Source organism: Podarcis liolepis (assembly GCF_965112155.1).
Source record: "Podarcis liolepis genome assembly, chromosome: 18".
Classification (NCBI taxonomy): domain Eukaryota; kingdom Metazoa; phylum Chordata; class Lepidosauria; order Squamata; family Lacertidae; genus Podarcis; species Podarcis liolepis.
In genome coordinates, this window is record NC_139572.1 from 7,284,878 (window position 1) to 7,309,273 (window position 24,396).

A 24,396-nucleotide genomic window follows, 5' to 3' on the forward strand; every position below is an offset into this window, starting at 1 on the left:
GATGATGGGAACTGTAGTCTCAAAACATCTGGAGGGCCGAGTTCGAGGAAGCCTGTTGTAGTAGATGACCCTTGATTTAAGCCGAAATGAGGTACGTAGAATACACTGGATCCCTGCCCCTCTCCTTTTCTTTTTCCTTTGGGGTTGCTTGAAGCCTCTCTGCCTGCTTTGCCTGTTCCAGCTGGTGAGTGGGACGAAGGCGCCCAGATGGCGCTAAGCACAGGGAACCGGGAGGAGGAAAAAACCTGTTTCACTCCTCGTGTCTGCAAAACTGTCCTTGTTCAGGAAATGGTGAGGATTCAGGGAGGGAGGAATGAGAAGTGTGGATGGAACGGGTGAGGTGGAGATCCTTTCCCCACCGTTTTATTTTATCCCTGAGTTGGAGAAATCGGAAATGGATAGGGTGGAAATGGCTGCTTTCTCCCCCCAAAAAACTTCTTATGAGATGTGTTGCAAACCTCTTTGCAGGAGGTTTGTGCAGAATACGGTTCTCAGCGGCCACTAGGCATGCTGGCTGCGGCCTCTTAGGTATACAGTGGTACCTCGGGTTACATACGCTTCAGGTTACAGACTCCGCTAACCCAGAAATAGTGCTTCAGGTTAAGAACTTTGCTTCAGGATGAGAACAGAAATTGTGCTTCAGCGGCGCAGAGGCAGCAGGAGGCCCCATAGGCTAAAGTGGTGCTTCAGGTTAAGAACAGTTTCAGGTTAAGTACCGACCTCCAGAACGAATTAAGTACGTAACCTGAGGTACCACTGTAAAAGGTAAAGGTAAAGGGACCCCTGACCGTTATGTCCAGTCACGGACGACTCTAGGGTTGCGGCGCTCATCTCGCTTTATTGGCCGAGTGAGCCGGCGTACAGCTTCCGGGTCATATGGCCAGCAGGACTAAGCCGCTTCTGGTGAACCAGAGCAGCGCATGGAAACGCTGTTTACCTTCCCGCCGGAGTGGTACCTATTTATCTACTTGCACCATGACGTGCTTTTGAACTGCTAGGTGGGCAGGAGCAGGGACCGAGCAACGGGAGCTCACCCCGTCACGGGGATTCGAACCGCCGACCTTCCAATCGGCAAGCCCAAGAGACTCTGTGGTTTAGACCACAGCACCACCCGCGTCCCTCTTACTCTTAGGTATAGTTGGTATAATTGACACTGAAATGTGTATTGGTGAAAAGGTTTTAACAAGGGTTTTTTCCACGAGGACGTGTTAAAAGGAAAACCCTGGGAAAATCCACCGAACAGCAAGAGCAGCTGTCCCTGAACTTTAACTGGTTGTTGTTGTTCTCTAGCTAGCTAACAAGTGGGCGAGTGATGTTAAATTAGGGCATTAATGTTCTCAATTGCGTATTGCCATTTTGGAAGGGAGCTGTCCTTAGTAAATGAAGCTCTCCGAGTAAATGGCCTAAGGCTGGGTGCAGGTTGTGGGGAGAGAGACAGACCTATGCTTATGTCTGTTTGAATTTTTTAAAAATATATTCGAAGATACTGAGCCTGTGCTGGACGGCTTAAGATACTGTATGAATATTTTTGGATACATCGTTTGATGTTTCTGGTTTGTTTCGGAGAAAGCTCTGCAAGTAAAATGTTGAATAATATTATTTATTTATTTATTAACTTTATTCCAAAACCGAAAATTCAAAATCCATATTCGTTTTGTAACATAGGCCTATTACATAGTTGACTTGATTAAAATATACCTAATTGCTATAGTCTTCACTTTGCTATACAGTGGTACCTCAGGTTACATATGCTTCAGGTTACATACGCTTCAGGTTACAGACTCCGCTAACCCAGAAATAGTGCTTCAGGTTAAGAACTTTGCTTCAGGATGAGAACAGAAATCGGGCTGCGGCGGCACAGCAGCAGCAGGAGGCCCCATTGGCTAAAGTGGTGCTTCAGGTTAAGAACAGTTTCAGGTTAGGTACGGACCTCCGGAACGAATTAAGTACTTAACCTGAGGTACCACTGTATATAAATGCAACACAATTAGAAATATTATATCAGAATTTTTTATAAATTCCCCTATACCCCCCCACTCTCCTTTACCTATGTGTGATCTCAATAATATTATTATTTTACTTCTTCCATCTTGTTGTGTTGTTTTAGTTTAATAATTATTCAGTTGATTCTTTTATTATTTCCTTGCTTACCCCTGCACGTTTTACACATTATTTATTAATAATGTTGAATAATGTTTATTTATGGGCCTGGGCAATATTCCCCCCCCCAAGGGAGTCCTTTCTTATGCTTCCAGTCATTTCCAACGGTGCAATATTGATGTCTGCCGTCATTCTCTGCCAAAAGGAGCATGATTCTGAACACCAGTGGGGAGAGTTGATGTCATGCTCAGTTTGTGGGTTTGGGGCATGTGATTGGCCACTGTGAGGGCAGAATGGGTTCCCTTTGGCTAATCTAGGTTCTTCGGATGCTCTTAGGCTCATGGACAGATCAGTGGCTACTGATCACAATGACCATCTTCTTCCTCCCTCCCTACACACAGTATACCTCTGTATCATCATTTGAGCCTATTCTGGTGCGCAGCCTGGGAGTCATTTTGGACTCACAGCTGTCCATGGAGGCACAGGTCAATTCTGTATCCAGGGCAGCTGTCTACCAACTCTACCTGGTACGCAGGATGAGACCCTACCTTCCCACGGACTGCCTCGCCAGAGTGGTGCATGCTCTAGTTATCTCCCACTTGGACTACTGCAATGGGCTCTACGTGGGGCTACCTTTGAAGGTGACCTGGAAACTACAACTAATCCAGAATGCGGCAGCTAGACTGGTGACTGGGGGCGACCGCCGAGACCACATAACACCGGTCTTGAAAGACCTACATTGGCTCCCAGTACGTTTCCGAGCACAATTCAAAGTGTTGGTGCTGACCTTTAAAGCCCTAAACGGCCTCGGTCCAGTAGACCTGAAGGAGCGTCTCCACCTCATCGTTCTACCCGGACACTGAGATCCAGCGCTGAGGGCCTTCTGGCGGTTCCCTCATTGCGAGAAGCAAAGCTACAGGGAACCAGGCAGAGGGCCTTCTCGGTAGTGGCGCCTGCCCTGTGGAACGCCCTCCCATCAGATGTCAAAGCGATAAACAACTACCTGACATTCAGAAGACATCTTAAGGGAAGTTTTTAATGTGTGATTTTACTGTATTTTTGGCTTCTGTGGAAGCCGCCCAGAGTGGCTGGGGAAACCCAGCCAGATGGGCGGGGTACAAATAATAAATTATTATTATTATAATTATTATCATATCCCCCATTAGGTAAAATGGCGATCCGGGGTACTTAATTTGTAGGGAATAAAGGAAACTATGGAATTTACGCCATGTGCTCTCGATCTGTGTTTGCACTCTATATGGTGGGATATAAGCTGAAACAAGAATGATACTCTTGGATTCCAGATGCTAAGTTATCCCCAGCGCCAGCTGCTCGAAAACTGAGCACTCAGAAAGCTGTGACGCCAACTGAGTGGAAATCAGAGTTACTAGCCTCCCCGGTCATCCCCTTCCGAGCGGTTTAGAGGCCTTGATTTCATAGGTGTGGTAACCGTCGAGAACTATGCTGTCAGTTGCCCAAGTTTCCTGCAGCTGGATTCCTGCAGTTGGGTCTGTGGACCGTAATAAAGATTGTTGTTGTTGTTGTTGTAGTAGTAGTAGTAGTATCACCCGTTCCACCCTTGGAACTACCTGCAACTGGATTGGACTTGGGCCTCACCATCTTGCACTTCTGACTAGTCTTGGCAACATAACCCTTCTGACTATCAGGAAGTCTCACACCTGGCTTTGTTGGGACTCGAACCCTAGCCTCGTTCCTCTCTGATTTACGCACCCATGGCCTCTGGACGTGGTCCAGCTCCCTTCTCCAAGGAAACAGCGTCAACCCTTACAGCCTTTGGCCGTGGTTTCCCGTCCTTTGAGGACAAACCCTGTACCCCTTTCAAGACTCTGGGTTCTAAGACCTGTGTTGAGCCACTAGGTAAAGGTAAAGGGACCCCTGACCTTTAGGTCCAGTCGTGGCGGACTCTGGGGTTGCGGTGCTCATCTCGCTTTATTGGCCGAGGGAGCCGGCGTACAGCTTCCGGGTCATGTGGCCAGCATGACTAAGCCGCTTCTGGCGAAGCAGAGCAGCGCACGGAAACGCCGTTTACCTTCCCGCCAGAGCGGTACCTATTTATCTACTTGCACTTTGACATGCTTTTGAACTGCTAGGTTGGCAGGAGCAGGGACCGAGCAACGGGAGCTCACCCCGTTGCGGGGATTTGAACCTTCTGATCGTCAAGTCCTAGGCTCTGTGGTTTAACCCACAGCGCCACCTGCATCCCTAGAGACTCCTTATACTGCATTTAAAACCAAAATCTCATTTGGGTAGAAACTGTTTCTCAGGCGGCTAGTCCCAGTCTTTATAACCCTGTCCCTTCTTCCAGAGGGCAGAAGCTGAAAGAGATAATTTCCGGGGTGCGCACTGTCCTGCATTTTTCAACTTCAATGGATTTTGTATGGGGACTGATTTGTAAATCCGGGGACTGTCCCCGGGAAAGGGGGACATCTGGTAACCTTAAGCGAGCACCTCAGCGGAACAAAACAAGGTGTGTTCACCTAGGATTCCTTTGGCCTGTCTTGGCTCCACTCCGCATTCAGGATCTGGCCCTCTCTTCCTCGTCCTTTTCTGTCTCTTGGGGGAAGGAGTGGTTGGATTCCACACATATTATTTCTCCTTCCCTCTCTGCTGAAGGCTAAAAATAATCACAAGAGCGAGATGATGTGTACGGATTTCGCTCCCCACCCCCCCGCCTGCTCCTCTCCCTGTGTGGTTGCAGATGCAAACTTGCGATTAAAAACACACACCGGATCAACCAGCCTGTTTGACGCGCCATAGCTCTGGGGCCCTATTAATTAGAATTAAAAATTTAAACCACTGTGCCGTGGGCGTCTCCGTGGTACAAAGGTTAAACGGAGGGGCCGTGTGCAATGAGTGCAGGCGAGCACAAGCGCTGCTGCTGTTGTTGGCGAGTTCCAGGACTCGCTCGTGATGTTAGCTGTGGGCAGATAAGCACAGAGCCTCCTGGTGCAGCAGCAGTCTACCCCTGTTTGCCAGTTGGAGGAGGCAAATGGCAAGGAAGGCCTTTCAAAAAGTGCCAGGGGAGACGGAATTCACATTTTACTGCTGCTTTTTCCTGTTTATTCTGGTTGATGCCCTTGCCTTTTGCAGAAGAGATTGGCATCAATGTTCCAGTGTTATGAGAGAGGAAGAAAACCATTTGTCTGCTTTCTCCATGCCCAGTTCACCTCTTACAGTACTTGCCTTTTCTCTAACTAAGAAGCATAGCTGTCAACTGTCCCTTATTTGGCGGGAAAGTCCCTTATTCCAGCCCTGTGTCCCACTGCTGTCCCTTATTGATGATGTCCCTTCCCGGGTTTCAAAGGAAGCAGCTCCTCTCCCTCCCTCCCTGCCGGCCAGGGAGGAGGGAGGCTCCAACTGTGTTGCTTGGCTGCGTTGCTCACCCAATAAGGAGTCTAAGAACGACTGGGGGTGGAGCTTGCATGCCTTGTGCCGATCAAATCGGCTGCGTTGCCTGGGGACTCGCCTTTGCTCAGCGCTTCCCAGCGGAGAGGTGACGGTGGTTTCCCTTGCTGCATCCCCTTTGCCGGGTTGCTGCGCTGTGGGAACCACCGCTTGAGGCTTCGTTTGGCTCCTGGCTGGGCTTTCTGCCTTTGGCTTGGAGGGGCTCAGAAGTTGAACATACCTGTGCTTGGAAAATCCCTTATTTTGGCTGCTGGTCCCTTATTTTCGAGGCTGCTGGTCCCTTATTTTCAAATCTGTAAGTTGACAGCTATGCTAAGAAGTCTCAAACACAGCAACCTTTCTTCACAAGTCAACTGCTCCACCCCCTTCATAATTTTGGTTGTCCATTTCCGACTCCACATTATCCTTTCCGAGCGGAGGCGACCAGAACTGTACACAGCAGTCCAAACAGATCTGTGTGATGATATTGGCAATTTTATTTTAAACCTCTTTCCTTTTTTAAAAAAAATTAACTTTATTTGACAGACAGCGTTAAATGACACATCATCCCACATCACACCATAATATACTACAGAATACAACAACACACAACTATACAGTATATACATCACCAATCATTACGTTTATCTATTACTACTTTACAGAACAGGAAAAAAAGAAAGAAGAAAAGAAAATTAACAGAAAATAAAGTTGACTTCCGATTAAACCCATTTGTCAGGGAACTGACATCGGAGGGAGAGGCGAAGGGGAGGCTCCCAGATGATGCTGGCGAAGGACCCAGCAGCAGGGGGAGAAACTGCTCAGTAGAGGGGGAAGCCAGTCAGCGCAACACCAGGGAGAAAGGGAGGCAGACGGAGGAAGTGGAGAGAGGGCTCCAGGACTCTTCACTGGACATCAGTGAGGAGAGCCCAGGTCCTCCGCTACCCACGCCTTCCCTGCGCAGAAGACTCCCGCGCAGTGAGAGGAGGAGGAGACTGGGTGTCAAACAACTTTTATGTTGGAAGAGGTTCAAGAAACGCCCACTGACGGATTCTGCCAGTGACTGAGGCAGCCACGATGAGAAGGGGCTGTGCAGTCAGAAAGGTTTAACAAGGCAAATTAGCCGAGAAAGGCACCAGTTTACGCACGAGTAACTCATACCCATTACACCATTGTACTATCACTTATATTGATTGTTTTACACACAGCATCACACTGTTATTTTGTTTTCCTAATTCTTATCCAAAGTACATGATTATTTATCACATTCGTCTTACAAGAATCAGTCAAAGGTCTGCCAGGAGGTTTTTGTCGTCACAGTAATTTTTCAAGTAATCTTTAAATATTTCCCATTCTTTATGTACCTTCTGCGTCGGATATCCTCTGATTCTCCCTGTCATCATGGCCAACTGTAAATATTCTTTCGTTTGCACCTGCCATTCAATTATTGTAGGAGTCCCTTTGCTTTTCCAGTTCCTTGCTACCATATTTTAAACCCCTTTCCTAATGATCGCTAGCATGGAACTTGCCTTTTTTTAATTTTTACAGCTGCTGCACACTGGGCTTGCCTTCCCACAGCTCACCTTGTGTTCTTAAACCCCTTAATCTCCCCACTTGATCCTGTACCTCTCCCACAGGAAATGCGACAGGGTGACAGGATTGCTAAAAAATGTGCATGAAATTGGTGTGTGTGTGTATTTGAGTGGGGCAGAGAAGGGAGCGAGACCCTTTAATGTAACAGCGCATGAAGTACATTTGCTGCATTCATGCGTATAAGCGTGCATTCTGCACATACATGTTCACGCGTTTGATACCAGTGCACGCCCTCTCCGTTTCAGGTTGCGCCTTCCTTACGTACTGCGCCCGAGATTCGGCCATCAAAGCTCAGACAGCGCTACATGAACAGAAGACGCTCCCTGGGGTAAGTCTTGGCTCTATGGAGTCGCTGTGGGTGGGCTCCAGAGGCTCCTCAACGGAGGTGTATTTCGCTCAGAGAAGCGCAGTTTCGCACCTTGCCTTGAAGTGAGAAATCAGATGTCAGTCTGTGCCTTCCAATAAGTGTGTGAATGCTTAAAGGGGCCAGGGGGGAATGTAGGAATGGATTTAGGCACTGGGAGAGGATATATTATTCTGTTATCATCCTTCCTTGCACATGTGAGCAAGACCAGCAGAATACCATCCTTTGCAGCTTAAACGTGGAAGCTAAGACAAGGTTAATTGAACCTTCTAGAAGCAATAATCCAAGATTTTGCCTGGTATTTCCCCCCTTTCTCACCATTAAAAAGAACAACCTCCCCCCCCCTCTCTCTCACACACACACACGCATGCACTGTTCTGCGAAGAAGTAAAAGTAGTGTTTACTTACATAACCAAGGCCTTGAAGTAGCAGCAGTCCTAGGTGCTAAATCAAGGCAGGTTTATATCTAAGTTAAAAGTAAAGGTAAAGGGACCCCTGACCATTAGGTCCAGTCGTGGCCGACTCTGGGGTTGCGGTGCTCATCTCGCTTTACTGGCCGAGGGAGCTGGCATACAGCTTCCGGGTCATGTGGCCAGCAGGACTAAGCCGCTTCTGGCAAACCAGAGCAGCGCACGGAAACGTTGTTTACCTTCCCTCTGGAGCGGTACCTATTTATCTACTTGTACTGGTGTGCTTTCGAACTGCTAGGTTGGCAGGAGCAGGGACCGAGCAACGGGAGCTCACCCCGTCGCGGGGATTCGAACCGCCGACCTTCTGATCGGCAAGCCCAAGGCAGAAGAGCTAGGGGGCAGAATGCAGGACACCCACACGCTTTGTTTTCACAACAACCCTGTGAGGTGTAATTAAGAGAGAGAGAGAGAGAGGCCAAACACACACACAAAAATGCCTTTAGCCCCAGCTTGGAAGAAAGGTGGGACGTTATACATTGTGAATGTGGGGTGCGGATCGCACTCTGAAATATCGAAAAGCAGCCTCCTTCCCAAAACCCGCCTCCCCCCAACACCTCGAATCTCACTTAGTGAGACATTTCAACTGCGCCTCTGTATGATTACGGCAAGCTGTTAATAATCCTCCTCAGCAATTGCTTTTCCAAGGCAGGAGCTGCCGAGATGTGCCATTTCCAGCGCTCAGCTAAAGATAAATTCTGTAAGAGGAGAGCGCCGACTAAGAGTTATACCATGGGTAGGCAAACTAAGGCCCAGGGGCCGGATCCGGCCCAATCGCCTTCTCAATCTAGCTCACGGACGGTCCAGGTCCCCCCACAAGGTCTGAGGGACAGTGGTCCAGCCCCCAGCTGAAAAAGTTTGCTGACCCCTGAGTTATACAAAGAGTTGAGGGGAATCTGGGCGATATCCTGGGCTTCCGGTATATCCTGGCTGTTTTGCCTTTTAGTTTGTTTTTCAAATGCCAGTGCTATGCATTGCTTTGACCCGACGAAGCTGTAGCTCAGCTGACCTTTCGCTTCCACCGCAAAAGTTGCGCTGCTCCTTGATATCCCGTGGCTGGCTGGTTTTCTTCCTCAGCAGTTGAAAGGTTAACTTTGACAGATATATAAGCTAATCGCCAAATGGCACCTTAAACCTAGGTTGGTACCTTTTTTTTCCCTAATGAAAGGGAAAAAATCTCAAAGCGATTTTCAACACATTAAAACACCCGATCGAACAATCCGGAATAAAACAAAATTCAAGCTTCAAGGAAAGTATTTCAGAACCTTCTCTAAGTGACATTTGGCTTTCCCCCTATTTAATAATAATAATAATAATAATAATAATAATAATAATAATAATAATAATAATAATAATATATTTATACCCCGCCCATCTGTCTGGGTTTCTCCAGCCACTCTGGGCGGCTTTCAACAGAATATTAAAATACAATAGTCTATTAAACATTAAAAGCTTCCCTAAACAGGGCTGCCTTCAGATGTCTTCTAAAAGTCTGGTTGTTGTTGTTCTCTTTGACATCTGGTGGGAGGGCGTTCCACAGGGCAGGTGCCACTACCAAGAAGGCCCTCTGCCTGGTTCCCTGTAACCTGGCTTCTCGCTGCGAGGGAACTGCCAGAAGGCCCTTGGAGCTGGACCTCAGTGTCCAGGCAGAAGGATGGGGGTGGAGACGCTCCTTCAGATGACGCAGCGATTTCTCCAGAGCAGCTCTTTATTTGTAAGCTGGAACAGAACTGAACAGCAAACAGCTCAGCTGGCCTGCTTTTATAGGCAGCCGGCTGTCAACATTGGAACAACAACAACCCAGGGTTTCCCGCCTAAAGTAACTGATGTGGACCTGAGTGAAAACTACATACACAATACTTCTGGTGGCCAGGGTGAGAACTTCAATACATAACAGGGCCGAGGCCATTTAGGGCTTTAAAGGTCAGCACCAACACTTTGAATTGTGCTCGGAAATGTACTGGGAGCCAATGTAGGTCTTTCAAGACCGGTTGGACCCCTGCCAGTCACAAAACGCACCTGGCTAATTTCAAACACTGCTTTGACGTTGCAGAACTCGGGAACTGCCGGTTCCTTTTTATTTTTTAAGTTAAAAGCAGAAACTATTTATTTATTTATTTCATCTGGAAATGGGACGGTAATTTTTTTATTATTATTAAAGATTTTCTTGATTGACAAAAGCGTGTGCAATGTCTCTCGCTCTTATTCCCCCCCCCCCCCTTTGCAACATTTTTACAGATCAGTTTCATTTGTTGAGACATTGGGAGGAAAAGGGGGAAAGAGGTGGGGGGGGAGATGGGGGGGGTCGGGTGGCAATGTTTCTACTTTACTTACTATATGTGGGGTCAGCGTCGCTTGTGCAGGTTCTCTGCTGTTCACTTGTGTTCCTCTGGTGGTGAGAGAGGTTGGGGTTGGCCATGGGTGTGGTTGTTCATTTGTGGTTGGCTGTGGTGGTCTTTGTTTTCGTGTGTGAGTGAGGTGGGTGGGTGTTTTGGATCAGGTTAGCCATATTGAGTTGCATGCTGTTGGTAGATTTTTGTCATCATCATTCATCATCATCATTTTTAATTTGTATACCATCTTTCTATCTTACAATACGCAAGGCGGTTTACAAGCTAAAGAAACAAAAAAAGGTACATCTTATAACAATCTAAACGGGACGCGGGTGGCGCTGTGGGTTAAACCACAGAGCCTAGGACTTGCAGATCATAAGGTTGGTGGTTCAAATCCCTGCGACGGGGTGAGCTCCTGTTGTTCGGTCCCTACTCCTGCCAACCTAGCAGTTTGAAAGCATGTCCAAGTGCAAGTAGATAAATAGGTACCACTCCAGCGGGAAGGTAAACGGCGTTTCCGTGCGCTGCTCTGGTTCGCCAGAAGTGGCTTAGTCATGCTGGCAACATGACCCGGAAGCCGTACGCCGGCTCCCTCGGCCAGTAACGCAAGATGAACCCTAGAGTCGGCCATGACTGAACCTAACGGTCAGGGGTCCCTTCACCTTTACCTAGAACAATCTAATGCAATACAAAATTGTGATAATAAAACAAAACTTTAAAATAAGCAACCTACATCAAAAAAGAACATTCAACAATCGTTAGAATAGTATTAAAAAAACCAACATATAAAAGTTAAAAAGAAATCCAGTCAACGGTTACAATAAATAATATCTAAACTATAATCAATAAAACAACGGCAAGCCACAGTACATAAAACAATACAATACACATTGAGAAGCAGAGACTAGAGGGTGGAGCAAGGCAGGTGGAAGGAGGCCTTGCCTGATGGAGTCTTGTTGGGCTGTGTATGTGATAAAGGGGAGCCATACCGGGGTGAAGGTGTCTTCTTCTATTTGGGGAGACTGCTGGCTCTGAAATGCAAGGGGGACTAAGTATGTGTGTGTCTTTGTCTGTGCTGAAGTTCCCTGGAGCGAACAGCCAGCCGTCCCGCACTTTTGGACCATTGCAGGATGTTGATTTGCTGAGGGAGTTGTGTTGTTTTCGCTGCTCCCCTTGCTCCAATGAGTTCAGCAGAGGACGCAGGGCTTCCACTGCCACCGTTTCATCCTCGCAACAGCCCTGCGAGGTGTTATGTACTGAAGTTCTCACCCTGGGCCAGCAGCGGGATACTGTAGATACAGTGGTGCCTCGCAAAATGAAATTAATCCGTTCCGCGAGTCTCTTCGTCTTGCGGTTTTTTCGTCTTGCGAAGCATGGCTATTAGCGGCTTAGCGGCTTAGCGGCTATTAACGGCTTAGCGGCTTTAAGAAAAAGGAAACAAACTCGCAAGAACTTGCAAGATGTTTCGTCTTGCGAAGCAAGCCCATAGGGAAATTCGTCTTGCGGAACGACTCAAAAAACGGAAAACTCTTTCGTCTTGCGCGTTTTTCGTCTTGCGAGGCATTCGTCTTGCGAGGTACCACTGTAGTTATGCAAATGAAGGATCGAAAGTGACGTTCAGTGATTGGCTAGTTCAGGGGTCTGCAACCTTTAAGACAAAAAGAGCCACTTGGACCCGTTTCCGAAGGAAAAAAAACCTGGGAGCCGCAAAACTCGTCATTATAAACATAACTTTTTTGTCCCTTTTTAAAAATTATTTCTTTGTTTGACCCCTCAGAGTTACTCCTCCTCATAGAAATGAATGTTAAATTAACAAGTTGCCTTTTTGTGTGTGTGTGTTCTTCACTCCCCTTCAAAACAGTGACCAGCGTACACGCCCCCTTTCAATGCAGTGACCAGTGTACATGCCCCTTACAATGTAGCGGGCGGGCGGGAAGGTGACGTCGGGACGGTGCGTGACTAACGCACGCACCGCCCCCATGCGATGTCACAGCCAGTACAGCGCCCGCCACAGTGGAGAGTGTCGGGGCGCACAATGCTCCCCTCAGTAGTATCCGCCCCGGAGCCGCGGCAAGGGTGTAAAAGAGCCACATGCGGCTCCGGAGCCGCGGGTTGCAGACCCCTGGGCTAGTTACAGAAAATGGTTATTGTTGCATTCTAGTGGAGCTCTATATAAGCAGGCTGACTGAGCTCTTCAGTTCAGTTCTGTTCCAGCTTACGAATAAAGAGCTGCTTTGGAAGAATCGCTGTGTCGTCTGATATGTTCGCCCACAACTTAACACGAGGCTGATCCAAAGGGCAGCCAGTGAGCAAGTGGGAGGAGAGCTGAGCCGCAGCTTTGCACGCAGAAGGGTCCGGGTTCAATCCCTGATGTTCCCACCTGAAAACCTGGACAGCTGGAGCCAGTCAGTGCGGATGCTACTATTGATCTCTTGCAACCGGGTCCCAACTCACCGCACGCAGGAGGGAGCAGGAGGACCCAGAGCCCAGGTGTGTCTGCCCTTATATAGACATTTTAAATTCCCTGCCCTGGAGCTCAAGACCACCGCTCCATACATCATACATACATCACAGAAAGGGTGTAACCCAAAACCACCCACCACAAACATCAGACCTACATCACAGATGTCTGGGGGGGAATTTCCGAAAGGTGGAGCTTTGTCCTGGATCTTAGGCAAGTCAATCGAAAACTTGCGTTTATTTGGTGTTTTTGTGTCAAAAACAACCACCACCTTTTGGACTGAGCTTTTTTTGCAAAGAAATCGGACGGTTTTTTGCGCTATTTCTGCGGGAAATTGACAAAAACGACACTGCCGCCTTGGGCCGCCGCACGTCCAGACATTTCGCCGATTGCAAAATACTGTGCCGATTTCCGCCCTGGCGCTGCTCGCGGCTGCAGTATTCCGGATATGTCTGGGAAATGTATGGCAACCCTAGGTTTCCCTAAACATCAAAGCTCAACTTTCGGGGTGTCCTGGTTTGGACTATTTGAAATATGGCGACCCTGTCTGCCGAGAGAGAGGAGCTGACGGAGGAGAACCGCACTCTTAATTACAGACGAAGCAGGTCTCCGCTAATTGAATGTTCTTTTGTTGTCCCAAGGAACGGGCGGCTGCTGATTTGCGCTGTAATGAGAGGGCCTCTCCGCACCCCGGCTTCACCGGCTCCATGTAGGCCTTAATTAACTCCACAGTTCCCATGGCAACGTCTCCCAATGCTGCTTCATTCCACTCCAGCCAGAGCTGCTGGAGCATCTATTTTGGAGTGCCACAAACCTACAGCGTGCTATGGGGCTGGAGGGGCAGGCGGAGAGAAACCTGGGCTTGCAATGGCCTGTTTGGACCACAGAGGACGATTCGATATCCCGTTCGAGCTGCGCTCGGTCCTTGCCTTGCCCAAAGTCAGGGCGCCGGCTTGTTTTCCTCTGCATGCTGTCATAGCGCTGCCATCTTCACCAAGGCAGTGTTGGGGGCAGGCTGCGTTCTGCAGTTGTGGGGCACACACGCGTTGTGGTTCTGCACATCCAGCCCAAACGTGGGGAAGGCTGCATTTTGTGTTGTGGCTGCCACACTGCCATAGGGTCAGCGTTGTGCGCTAAGCCGGAACGCCGGGCAACGGCTGTGTTTTGCGGTTGCGGCCCACACGTATTTCCCATCCTAGCGGGTTTCTGCACAAAGGCAGAGGCCCAAACTTCGTATGTGCGACACACATGCTTTTGCTGTCTTGTGGGAGGTTGGCAGCATTTAGTGCTCGCTGAGCATGTGTTTGAGTTCATGTGTTGCCGTAGTGCCGCTTTGTGCTTTAACGCTGCACACCAGCAGTGGTTGCGTTTCATAACGTAGCGCATGTCTCGTCATAGCACATGGGGCGGTGACTGCATTTTGTTGTTGCAGAACGTGTGTGTGTGTGTGTGTCTGCGTGCACGCTGTCCTAGTGCTCGCTTTCATAAGAAGGCAGTGTGTGGGCTGATGGCTGCCTTTTGAAGTGTAGCATTCATGTGCATGCTGTCGCAGCTGAGTGCGCACTTGCCCTCCTAGTGCTGGCGGTGCATGAAGGCAGACCAAAGGTGGTGGCTGTGATGCGACGGCATGTTCACGCATGCGCCGTCATAGCACTGGTTTGATCACGGTGGCAGCAGGTGGGTTGTAGAGCACATTGTTGTGTGTGCCGAATATGTGGGACTCTCTTCCCTCTCTTATGTGCCTTTTCACCATCCTACCCCCGTCCCACAAACCATCTCTTGGACAGAACAGGATTTGAGGGGTTACTAGGAAGGAAGGTTTTAGGGTGAGGCAGAGCACGTCAGATTCATAAAATCATAGAATCATAGAATAGAATCATAGAATCATAGAGTTGGAAGAGACCACAAGGGCCATCGAGTCCAACCCCCTGCCAAGCAGGAAACACCATCAGAGCACTCCTGACATATGGTTGTCAAGCCTCTGCTTAAAGACCTCCAAAGCAGGAGACTCCACCACACTCCTTGGCAGCAAATTCCACTGTCGAACAGCTCTTACTGTCAGGAAGTTCTTCCTAATGTTTAGGTGGAATCTTCTTTCTTGTAGTTTGCATCCATTGCTCCGTGTCCGCTTCTCTGGAGCAGCAGAAAACAACCTTTCTCCCTCCTCTATGTGACATCCTTTTATATATTTGAACATGGCTATCATATCACCCCTTAACCTCCTCTTCTCCAGGCTAAACATGCCCAGCTCCCTTAGCCGTTCCTCATAAGGCATCGTTTCCAGGCCTTTGACCATTTTTCTATGACATAGAGTCATAGAATTGTGGAGTTGGAAGTGTTGTAAACAAAATCTGCCCCCTTTCCCTTATGGGGTACCCAAGAGCCCATATAGAGTCCTTACAAAGGTTCCCTATTGGTAGGAGAGAATAACAGAGGCCAACCAGAGAATATTCAGCAGCAAAGCAGCTAGTAAGCCTGATCTTTATTGATCTGTTGCAACAGGGTGCTCCCCTCACCTGCAGGAGGAGGAGGAGGACCCAGAACAAAGGTGTGCTTGCCCTTATATAGACATTTTAAGTTCCCATTTAAATTTAGGAGTCAAAAAGGGGTTTCAGGATGGTTTTCCTGTGCTGATCTATGTACGTGCTTGGTTGGTACATTTATGAACATTTATTATATATAAAAAAGGTAAAGGGACCCCTGACCATTAGGTCCAGTCGTGGCCGACTCTGGGGTTGTGGCGCTCATCTCGCTTTATTGGCCGAGGGAGCCGGCGTACAGCTTCCGGGTCATGAGGCCAGCATGACTAAGCTGCTTCTGGCGAACCAGAGCAGCGCACGGAAACGCCGTTTACCTTCCCGCTGGAGCGGTACCTATTGATCTACTTGCACTTTGACGTGCTTTTGAACTGCTAGGTGGGCAGGAGCAGGGACCGAGCAATGGGAGCTCACCCCGTCGCAGGGATTTGAACCGCTGACCTTCTGATCGGCATGTCCTAGGCTCTGTGGTTTAACCCACAGCACCACCCGCGTCCCTTTTATTATATATGTAAGACCTTAAATTTTATTTTTAGAGAAGGGACCCCATGGGTCATCTAGTCCAACCCCCTGTAACAAGATAGGTGACACAAAGGATCCCTTCACAAAAAGAAAGCTATTCTGCATATGTCCAGGGGCAACTTTGCCCTAAGATCCTTTTTCTATGGATATTGGGGGGGGGGGAGAGACTGATTCGTGGCAAAAGACTCTGCACATGCTCAGAGGAAGCCCACAATGCCAAGGATATCTTTATAAATAGAAACATGGCAATGTGCTGACACCTCCTCTCACGAGCTGAGAGTGGCGCCCCTGACAAAGCAATGGGGAATAATGCAATGGCAGCCGGCCTTGAAGATAAACAGGGGCAGTCACTTTGTCCCTGGACCAGACGACAGGCCGGCCGATAATCATAGAATCATAGAATCATAGAGTTGGAAGAGACCACAAGGGCCATCGAGTCCAACCCCCTGCCAAGCAGGAAACACCATCAGAGCACTCCTGACATATGGTTGTCAAGCCTCTGCTTCAAGACCTCCAAAGCAGGAGACTCCACCACACTCCTTGGCAGCAAATTCCACTGTCAAACAGCTCTTACTGTCAGGAAGTTCTTCCTAATGTTTAGGTGGAATCTTCTTTCTTGTAGTTTGGATCCATTGCTCCGTGTCCGCTTCTCTGGACCAGCAGAAAACAACCTTTCTCCCTCCTCTATGTGACCTCCTTTTATATATTTGAACATGGCTATCATATCACCCCTTAACCTCCTCTTCTCCAGGCTAAACATGCCCAGCTCCCTTAGCCGTTCCTCATAAGGCATTGTTTCCAGGCCTTTGACCATTTTGGTTGCCCTCCTCTGGACACGTTCCATTTTGTCAGTGTCCTTCTTGAACTGTGGTGCCCAGAACTGGACATAGTACTCCAGGTGAGGTCTGACCAGAGCAGAATACAGGGGCACTATTACTTCCCTTGATCTAGATGCTATACTCCTATTGATGAGGCCCAGAATTGCATTGGCTTCAATGCAATTGAATAAGCTCTGTCGGCACCCAGCTCCATTGGCTCAACCTTTGAATACCTCATTTAGTTATTTATTTAGAGCATGATTTGCATGCCTGATTCTCCTCTCCCCCATGCTTTTTAATATCTACATGCAGCCGCTGGGAGAGATCATCAGGGGGTTTGGGCTGGGTGTTCATCAGTATGCGGATCATACCCAGCTCTACCTCTCTTTCAAATCAGAACCAGTGAAGGCGGTGAAGGTCCTGTGTGAGTGTCTGGAGGCGGTTGGAGGATGGATGGCAGCTAACGGATTGAGGTTGAATCCTGACAAGACAGAAGTACTGTTTTTGGGGGACAGGGGGCGGGCAGGTGTGGGAGACTCCCTGGTCCTGAATAGGGTAACTGTGCCCCTGAAGGACCAGGTGCACAGCCTGGGAGTCATTCTGGACTCACAGCTGTCCATCGAGGTGCAGGTCAGTTCTGTATCCAGGGCAGCTGTTTGCCAGCTCCATCTGGTACGCAGGATGAGACCCTACCTGCCTGCAGGCTGTCTTGCCAGAGTTGTGCCTGCTCTGGTTATCTCCCACTTGAACTACTGCAATGGGCTCTACGTGGGGCTACCTTTGAAGGTGACCTGGAAACTGCAATTAATTCAGAATGCGGCAGCTAGACTGGTGACTGGGAGCGGCCACTGGCACCACATAACACCAGTCCTGAAAGACCTACACTGGCTCCCAGTACGTTTCCGAGCACAATTCAAAGTGTTGGTGCTGACCTTGAAAGCCCTAAACAGTCTCGGTCCTGCCTCATCAGTGGACTGGTCCTGGGCAACCAAGATGATGGAGGGTCAAGCAGTGCTTTTTTTCTGGGGGTACACAGGGGTACGCATACCCCTAAACATTTTGTGAATCTTCGTACTTTTGTCCATTTACTGTATTTATTTTTCCCGATTGGAACTACAAAATGGTGGTTTTCTTGAGTCAAAATGAGAGTACAGTCATACCTCGGGTTACAGACGCTTCAGTTTGCGTTTTTTCGGGTTACGGATGCGCCGAAACCCAGAAGTACCGGGACAAGTTACTTCCAGGTTTCGGCGGTCGCGCATGCGCAGAAGGGCTAAATCGCGCTTTGAGCATGCGCAGAAGCGCCGAATCACAACCTGCACGTGCACAGACGCGGCATTGCAGATTGCGAACACTGCGAGTTGCGAACCTGCCTCCCGCATGGATCATGTTCGCAACCCAAGTGTCCACTGTACCCCTATACATTTTTTTTATAGAAAAAAAGCACTGGGGTCAGGAAACCAAGCCTGATGAGGAACGGTTGAAGGAGTTGGGTTTGTTTAGCCTGGAGAAGAGGAGATATGAGAGCCATCTTCCAATGTCTCAAGGGCTGTCCCATGGAAGAGGGAGCAAGCTTGTTTTCGGCTGCTCTGAAGGGTAGGGTTTGAACCCATGGATTCAGACAACAAAGAGGGAGATTCTGACTAAACATTAGGAAGAACTTTCTGACAGCAAGGGGTGTTCAACAGCGGAACGGACTCCCTTGGAAAGTGGTGGGCTCTCCTTCCTTAAGCAGAGCTTCAATGGCCCTCTGTAACAACAACAACAACAACAACAATAATAATACTAGGGATTCTTTAGCTGAGATTCCTGCTTCACACACCTTCCAGCTTGACAAAAACCCTTCTTGAACTGTGGTGCCCAGAACTGGACATAGAAGACAGTGGTGGCGTCCGTTTGGTCTCAAGCAGCCCCTGAGGGTGGAAATCAAATCGTAAATAAAGACGAGGAGGAAGGATATCTCTTAAGCGGGGAGAGGACACAGCACACCCACCCTGAGGAGCTTATTCTGCAACTCATGTGTCCATCAAAGCTTCGTTGTTGCACAGAGAACCTGTAATTGCTGTGATGGGCTGAGGCTCCCTGCTGCCTCCTTCTTCTCACTTCCTGCGGCTTGGTGATGCTAATGTGGCGTAATGGCCCTTGTCATCAGTTCAGGGCTCCGCTGCAGAGAGATGAGCTCTGGCAGCGATGGCACGGCCGCTTGGTGGTGTCATGGCGCCCGATGGGCGGAGGAGACCCTTCTGGCCCGCTAGTCAGCGGTGAAGCGAAGCGCTGTGGCGTACCGAGGGCCGGTGATGAGGCCGAAGCTGGCGATTGTCACCATCCCTCTCTGTGACTCCCTTCGGGCAGCACGGCCGTTGCTTGGCGTTGATCTGCCGATAGGAGGACAACCCACACGTGAGAACGTAAGAAATGGAAGCAAGAAGAAATTCCGACGAAAGAAGAATGGCGGATAAAATGAATGGACTGTGCAGAATTGGACAAAATGACAGGAAGGATTCGAAACCTGAGGGACCAGAAGATTGGAAGAAGTATATGAACTATCTGAAGAGCAATTGTAATCAACAAATTATGCTAGTAGGACTACAAGACGTTTTGTAAGGAGAAATATATGAAACGTTACAAAGTAGATAAAGAACAGAGATATTAGTTATGAGATTCAAATGTAATAGGGAAAGTAAGAAATGTATACTAAGAGATTAGACTGGAAAATTTTCAGATGAGATTGATGGAAGTAAAAAAATTTTGTAAAAGTATGTTTAATTACTGTTGAAAATGATATGTTAAAAAAAATAATAAAATTAGAGAGAGAGAGAGAGAGAGAGAGAGAGAGTGAGTGTAAGGAGAGCTTGGCTGCTGGATCCGACCAAAGCGGGGCCCATCTAATCCAGTGTCCTGTTTTCACAGTGGCCAGGCAGGTGCCAATAGGAAATCCGTAAACAGTGGTGCAAACAGTGGAAACTCCACCAGCCTTGTTCGGTATGCAAAGTGGATTGCCCCGTCTTTCCAAGACTGTCGTTGCCCCATAAGGGGGCTTATGGCTGAGCCCTCCCTTTCACAGCCTCACGCTCCCTTGCTGTCACTATCTCCCTTCTCTGAAGCATCTCTCTGCCTTGTCTTCTCCCTCTAGCCGAGGTTAAGGATTGGAGCCAGGGCCTCTGAACTTTATGCCAATCTTAGTAGAAACTGCTCTCTGCCGCTCTTTTGAGCTAAATGCGTGTTCGTTTTAAAAATGTCGGTTTTAAGTTTTGCTATATCTTCCCTGCGACGGGGTGAGCTCCTGTTGCTCGGTCCCTGCTCCTGCCAACCTAGCAGTTTGAAAGCACGTCAAAGTGCAAGTAGATAAATAGGTACCACTCCAGCGGGAAGTAAACGGGGTTTCTGTGCGCTGCTCTGGTTCGCCAGAAGCGGCTTAGTCTTGCTGGCCACATGACCCGGAAGCTGTATGCCGGCTCCCTCGGCCAGTAAAGCGAGATGAGCGCCGCAACCCCAGAGTCGGCCACGACTGGACCTAATGGTCAGGGGTCCCTTTACCTTTACCTTTAACCTGCTCCCTGTAACCGGCTTCAGTTGGCACTCTGGCCGCAGCATTCTGGACCAGGTAAAACAGCGTTTTCCAAAGGCAGAGCCATGTAGATCACACCATGGTTGTCCTGCCTTGAATAGCAACTGCCGTTTCTTGTTGAGGTGTTCCTTTCCTGGAGGGGTGGTGGGTGGGCAGGGGTCTGCTAGCAGCTACCGTTTCTTTGTTTTTTTTTATTAATATTTTATTAGGTTTTATCAATAGAAAAGTTCAGAAAAATACAAAAACAGAAAAATACAAAATTACAAAATACACAAATTAAACACAAAAAAGAAGAAAAAACACATACACATATAAAAGAAAACAAAACTCCCTCTTTCTTGGCTTCTCATCTTTAGTTAACTTATTTTCCTGACTTCCTCACGTCTCCCTTTTTTGTATCCCTTTTAAATATTGGTTCAGCAAATTCATGTCCTATTTAGTTTATCTGTTATCAATCCCATCTTACGTTTTATCTTATTGCTAGGGCCCCTTCAATTCATTTCAATGTCATCAGCATTCAAAAATTTTACAATGTTTCTGTAGATAAGTTTTAAATTTCCTCCAGTCTTCCTCCACCAACTCTTCTCCCTGGTCTCGGATTCTGCCAGTCATTTCCGCCATTTCCATGTAGTCTATCAGTTGCATCTGCCATTCTTCCAAGGTGGGTAGGTCTTGTGTCTTCCAATGCTTTGTGATAAGAATTCTTGCTGCTGCTGTAGCATACACACAAAAAAATCTGTCCTTCTTTAACACCGATTGGCCAAGCAGCTACCGTTTCTTTGGCCGATGAATGGAGGGGCTGGTTGGGTCCCACCCTGGTGCAATGTTCTTCCTGAGGCGCAAGGAATTCCACCTAGCCAAAGGCAAAAGTCCCGTGCAAAAAGCCACGTTGGGGCAGGCTGCAGTTGCGTGTTTGCAGGATCATGTCCTGCCATGGCCTCCCGACAGTGAACGGAGCAGTGAATCTTTCATGCTCATTTAAATCATTTATGGCTTAATCTGCATAAATCACGAGGGCTGCATAAATCATGGTGGGGAAGGGGCCGAGGGTTGCTGGGTTAGGGGGCGCATGAGGGCATGACGCCATGCGGATGATGCATTTATGTGCTTCCTCCCCTTGCTTTGGCCAACTTTGTCTCAACTTACGTGAACTCGATGGTCTGTTCCAAAGTGGAAGGAGATCCCTAACGGGAACAATTGGGCCACATCTGCATTGACAGCGCTTGGCTTCCCCCCAAAGGATCCTGGGACCTGCATAGGAATCAGAGAATCATAGAGTTGGAATAAAATAATGAAAATGGTTTATTGAATATTTACAGATAAATTGTAAACAGATACAGTGGTACCTTGGGTTAAGTACAGTGGTGCCCCGCAAGACGAATGCCTCGCAAGACGGAAAACTCGCTAGACGAAAGAGTTTTCCGTTTTGGAGGTGCTTCGCAAAACGAATCTCCTATGGGCTTGCTTCACAAGACGAAAATGTCTTGCGAGTTCCTGCGGGTTCCCCCCCCCTTTTTCTAAGCCGCTAAGCTGCTTATCAGCTGATCCGATAAGCTGATAAGCCGCTAAAAGCCGCTAATAGCGCTAATCCGTCAATGGGCTTGCTTCGCAAGACAAAAAAACCGCTAGACGAAGAGAATCACAGAACGGATTCTTTTCGTCTTGCGAGGCACCACTGTACTTAATTCGTTCCGGAGGTCCGTTCTTAACCTGAAACTGTTCTCAACCTGAAGTACCACTTTAGCTAATGGGGCCTCCCGCTGCCACCGCACCACCACCATTCGATTTCTGTTCTCATCCTGAAGCAAAGTTCTTAACCCGAGGTACTATTCCTGGGTTAGAAGAGTTTGTAACCTGAAGCGTATGTAAACTGAAGCATATGTAACCCGAGGTACCACTGTAAAAACATTGGCAGGATTATTGTGATAACCTGCAGTTTTATAAGAGTATAGATCCAAAGTAGATGAATAAAAGTGAATTTGGATATGCAGAAGATATTAAAAATAAATTTAAGGAGCCACAGAAAGAGGGGGAAGGAAGTCAAGTTTTGAAATGTTTTGAAAGGAGACGATATATGGAAAAGTTTTGAAAGGAGACGATATATGGAAACCATCTCGATTTGAGGATTGGAAGAACGGAAAATTCACACAGGGCTATTATTACTATTGGTGTTTACCGGCTTAAGGAGACTATCAGAAGAGATCATAAAGAAAAAAGAGAAAATATATGAACAAAATGTGATGTGGAAACAGCAAGATAAGATGGGATAGAATTATGAGCTCTGTCTGGACTGATTTGGACTGATTTGGACATTAACGCAGCAGCAAGAAGATGATCAGAATTCCCCTTCGGATCTTGAAATATGGGTCCCCCCAACAAAATTTTAAAATTTGGCTTTGTAATTCGGAATTTATGTGATATGATTTAATTTGATGTGATTGGCCAGTTAATAAAAAATATTTAAAAAATAATAATGAAATGTTAACCTGATTGTAAAATTAGTGAAATGTATAAATCTGAAAAGCATAAATAATAATAATTTTTAAAAAGAACATATAGGAAGCCCTGCCGGGTCAGGGCAATGGCCCACCCACTCTAGAATCCTGTTCTCACAGTGGCCAGATGCCGAGTGCGAAAGCCCTCTCCTTTTCTCCTTTGGAACTCCATGCTTATTGATCTTCGGAATCTGCCTTCCCAGTTCTGTTCCAAAGGCCTGTTAAAAGCTCTTTTGTTTCGGCAAGCCTGCCTGCACCACGTTGTATTATCTTGCCTGCTTGTCTATAGCCGATTTTGATAAATATTTGACACGGTTTGCAGGCAAGCCGCTTAGAGAGACACCATTCTCATTTTTTGATCTAGTGCTCTGTGCATCTCGTTCAGTAAACACTGCCCCTTCCCCGCTGCAAGCCCTTAGGAAGAACTGTGGCTCAATCCAGTATTTCAGAACCTGCACAGAGTGTATTTTTTGGAGGGGGGGAAAGGCAGGACCAGGGCGTGGCCTGTCAATCATGTGACATGTCCAGGGCGGAGCAAAGATTAAGGCCTTCCAGATGTTGCTGAATTAAAGCTCCTGACGCGCTGGGATGCTGGAGCGCAGAAACATCTGGAGGGCCAGCGGTACCCCACCCCTAAAGAAAAACTCCAAAGCACGATGATGTCTTTTCGCTTTCTCGTGATCTCCCTGGAAGCAAAATGCTAAACGGGCCGGGTTGATTCCCCTCCCTTCCCCTCCCCACCCGCTTTTCTGACTGGTTCTCCGTTCTCCCTTTCCATCCCCTCAGCGCCACACGTAGACAAATCTTAAATAGCTGCACACACACACACACACACGCATGCACACGCTAAATTCCCACTGCTGTCTCCAAAATAGAGGGAAGGCAGCGCCCCCCCCCAACCCGGAGAAGAGCCTGTTGCTACGGCAACCACAAATGTCAGGTTCCATGTGGCGCACGGTCGTTGCCATGGCAATGAACATTCCTTTTTTTTTTCCTTCCTTAAAAATAAAATAATAATAAAAATCCAAGCAGAGTCACAGGGCTAGCGAGATGGAGAGGACGGGGTTGGGGGACGGACGGACACCAGGGTGCGCAATGGTGTTGGTGGAGATGGGCTTGGTCTGGTCCAGGATGGAGGAGGCACTGAGGGGCAGCAAGAAGGCCTTGCAGTGACAAAAACAATGGTTGTTTTGCTTTCTGGGGGGTGCCAGAGATGTCCTCCCTGAAACGAGGTGCTTACGGAACCCACCCAAACTCCCAAGTCTGGCCTTTGGTCCCAACGGAATTCCAGTCCTTGGAAGTGGGTGGCGGGGGAAAGCGGCGCACGCATGCACGGGTGCGCACGCATGCACGGCGAACCAAGGCCCCTGGTGCGCAGCTCCCTGTCCTGCCCTTCATGCTGGCCTGCAGGGTTAGTTATCCCGCCGTAACTGCCACCAGATGCGATGTGGGAATAAACAGCCGCAAAGTGGTGTGGTTTTGCTTCGGAGCCAGGCGCACAAATGCGAGGTCCTGGGGCTCTTGGCAGCTACGAGTCATGGAGGCTATGCTCTGTCTCTGCAGTCCGATGCAGCGATGCTTCTGAATACCAGGGAATTGCAGGAGGCAAGTTGCTCTTGTGCACTGGTCCTGTTGGGGACACGGGTGGCGCTGTGGGTTAAACCACAGAGCTTGGGACTTGCCGATGAGAAGGTCGGTGGTTCGAATCCCCGCGACGGGGTGAGCTCCCGTTG

General features: G+C 48.3%; 2 protein-coding genes across 4 annotated transcripts in view; one reads left to right on the forward strand and one right to left on the reverse strand.

The window, feature by feature from the left end:
- The window catches only part of LOC310697542 (vesicle transport protein GOT1B-like), a 112,000-nt gene that overhangs the window by 18,890 nt on the left and 68,714 nt on the right, over positions 1 to 24,396 (reverse strand). The gene's annotated exons all lie outside the window — the stretch shown is intronic.
- The window catches only part of CELF5 (CUGBP Elav-like family member 5), a 69,304-nt gene that overhangs the window by 14,661 nt on the left and 30,247 nt on the right, over positions 1 to 24,396 (forward strand). For all 3 annotated transcript variants that reach the window (XR_014521011.1, XM_083483948.1, XM_083483949.1), the window contains exon 2: positions 7,344 to 7,426. Coding sequence is in view for 2 of the 3 variants with exons in the window: in XM_083483948.1 (XP_083340074.1) it covers positions 7,344 to 7,426 (83 nt within the window). In the remaining variant the exon portion in view is untranslated. The remainder of the gene's footprint in view (positions 1 to 7,343; positions 7,427 to 24,396) is intronic.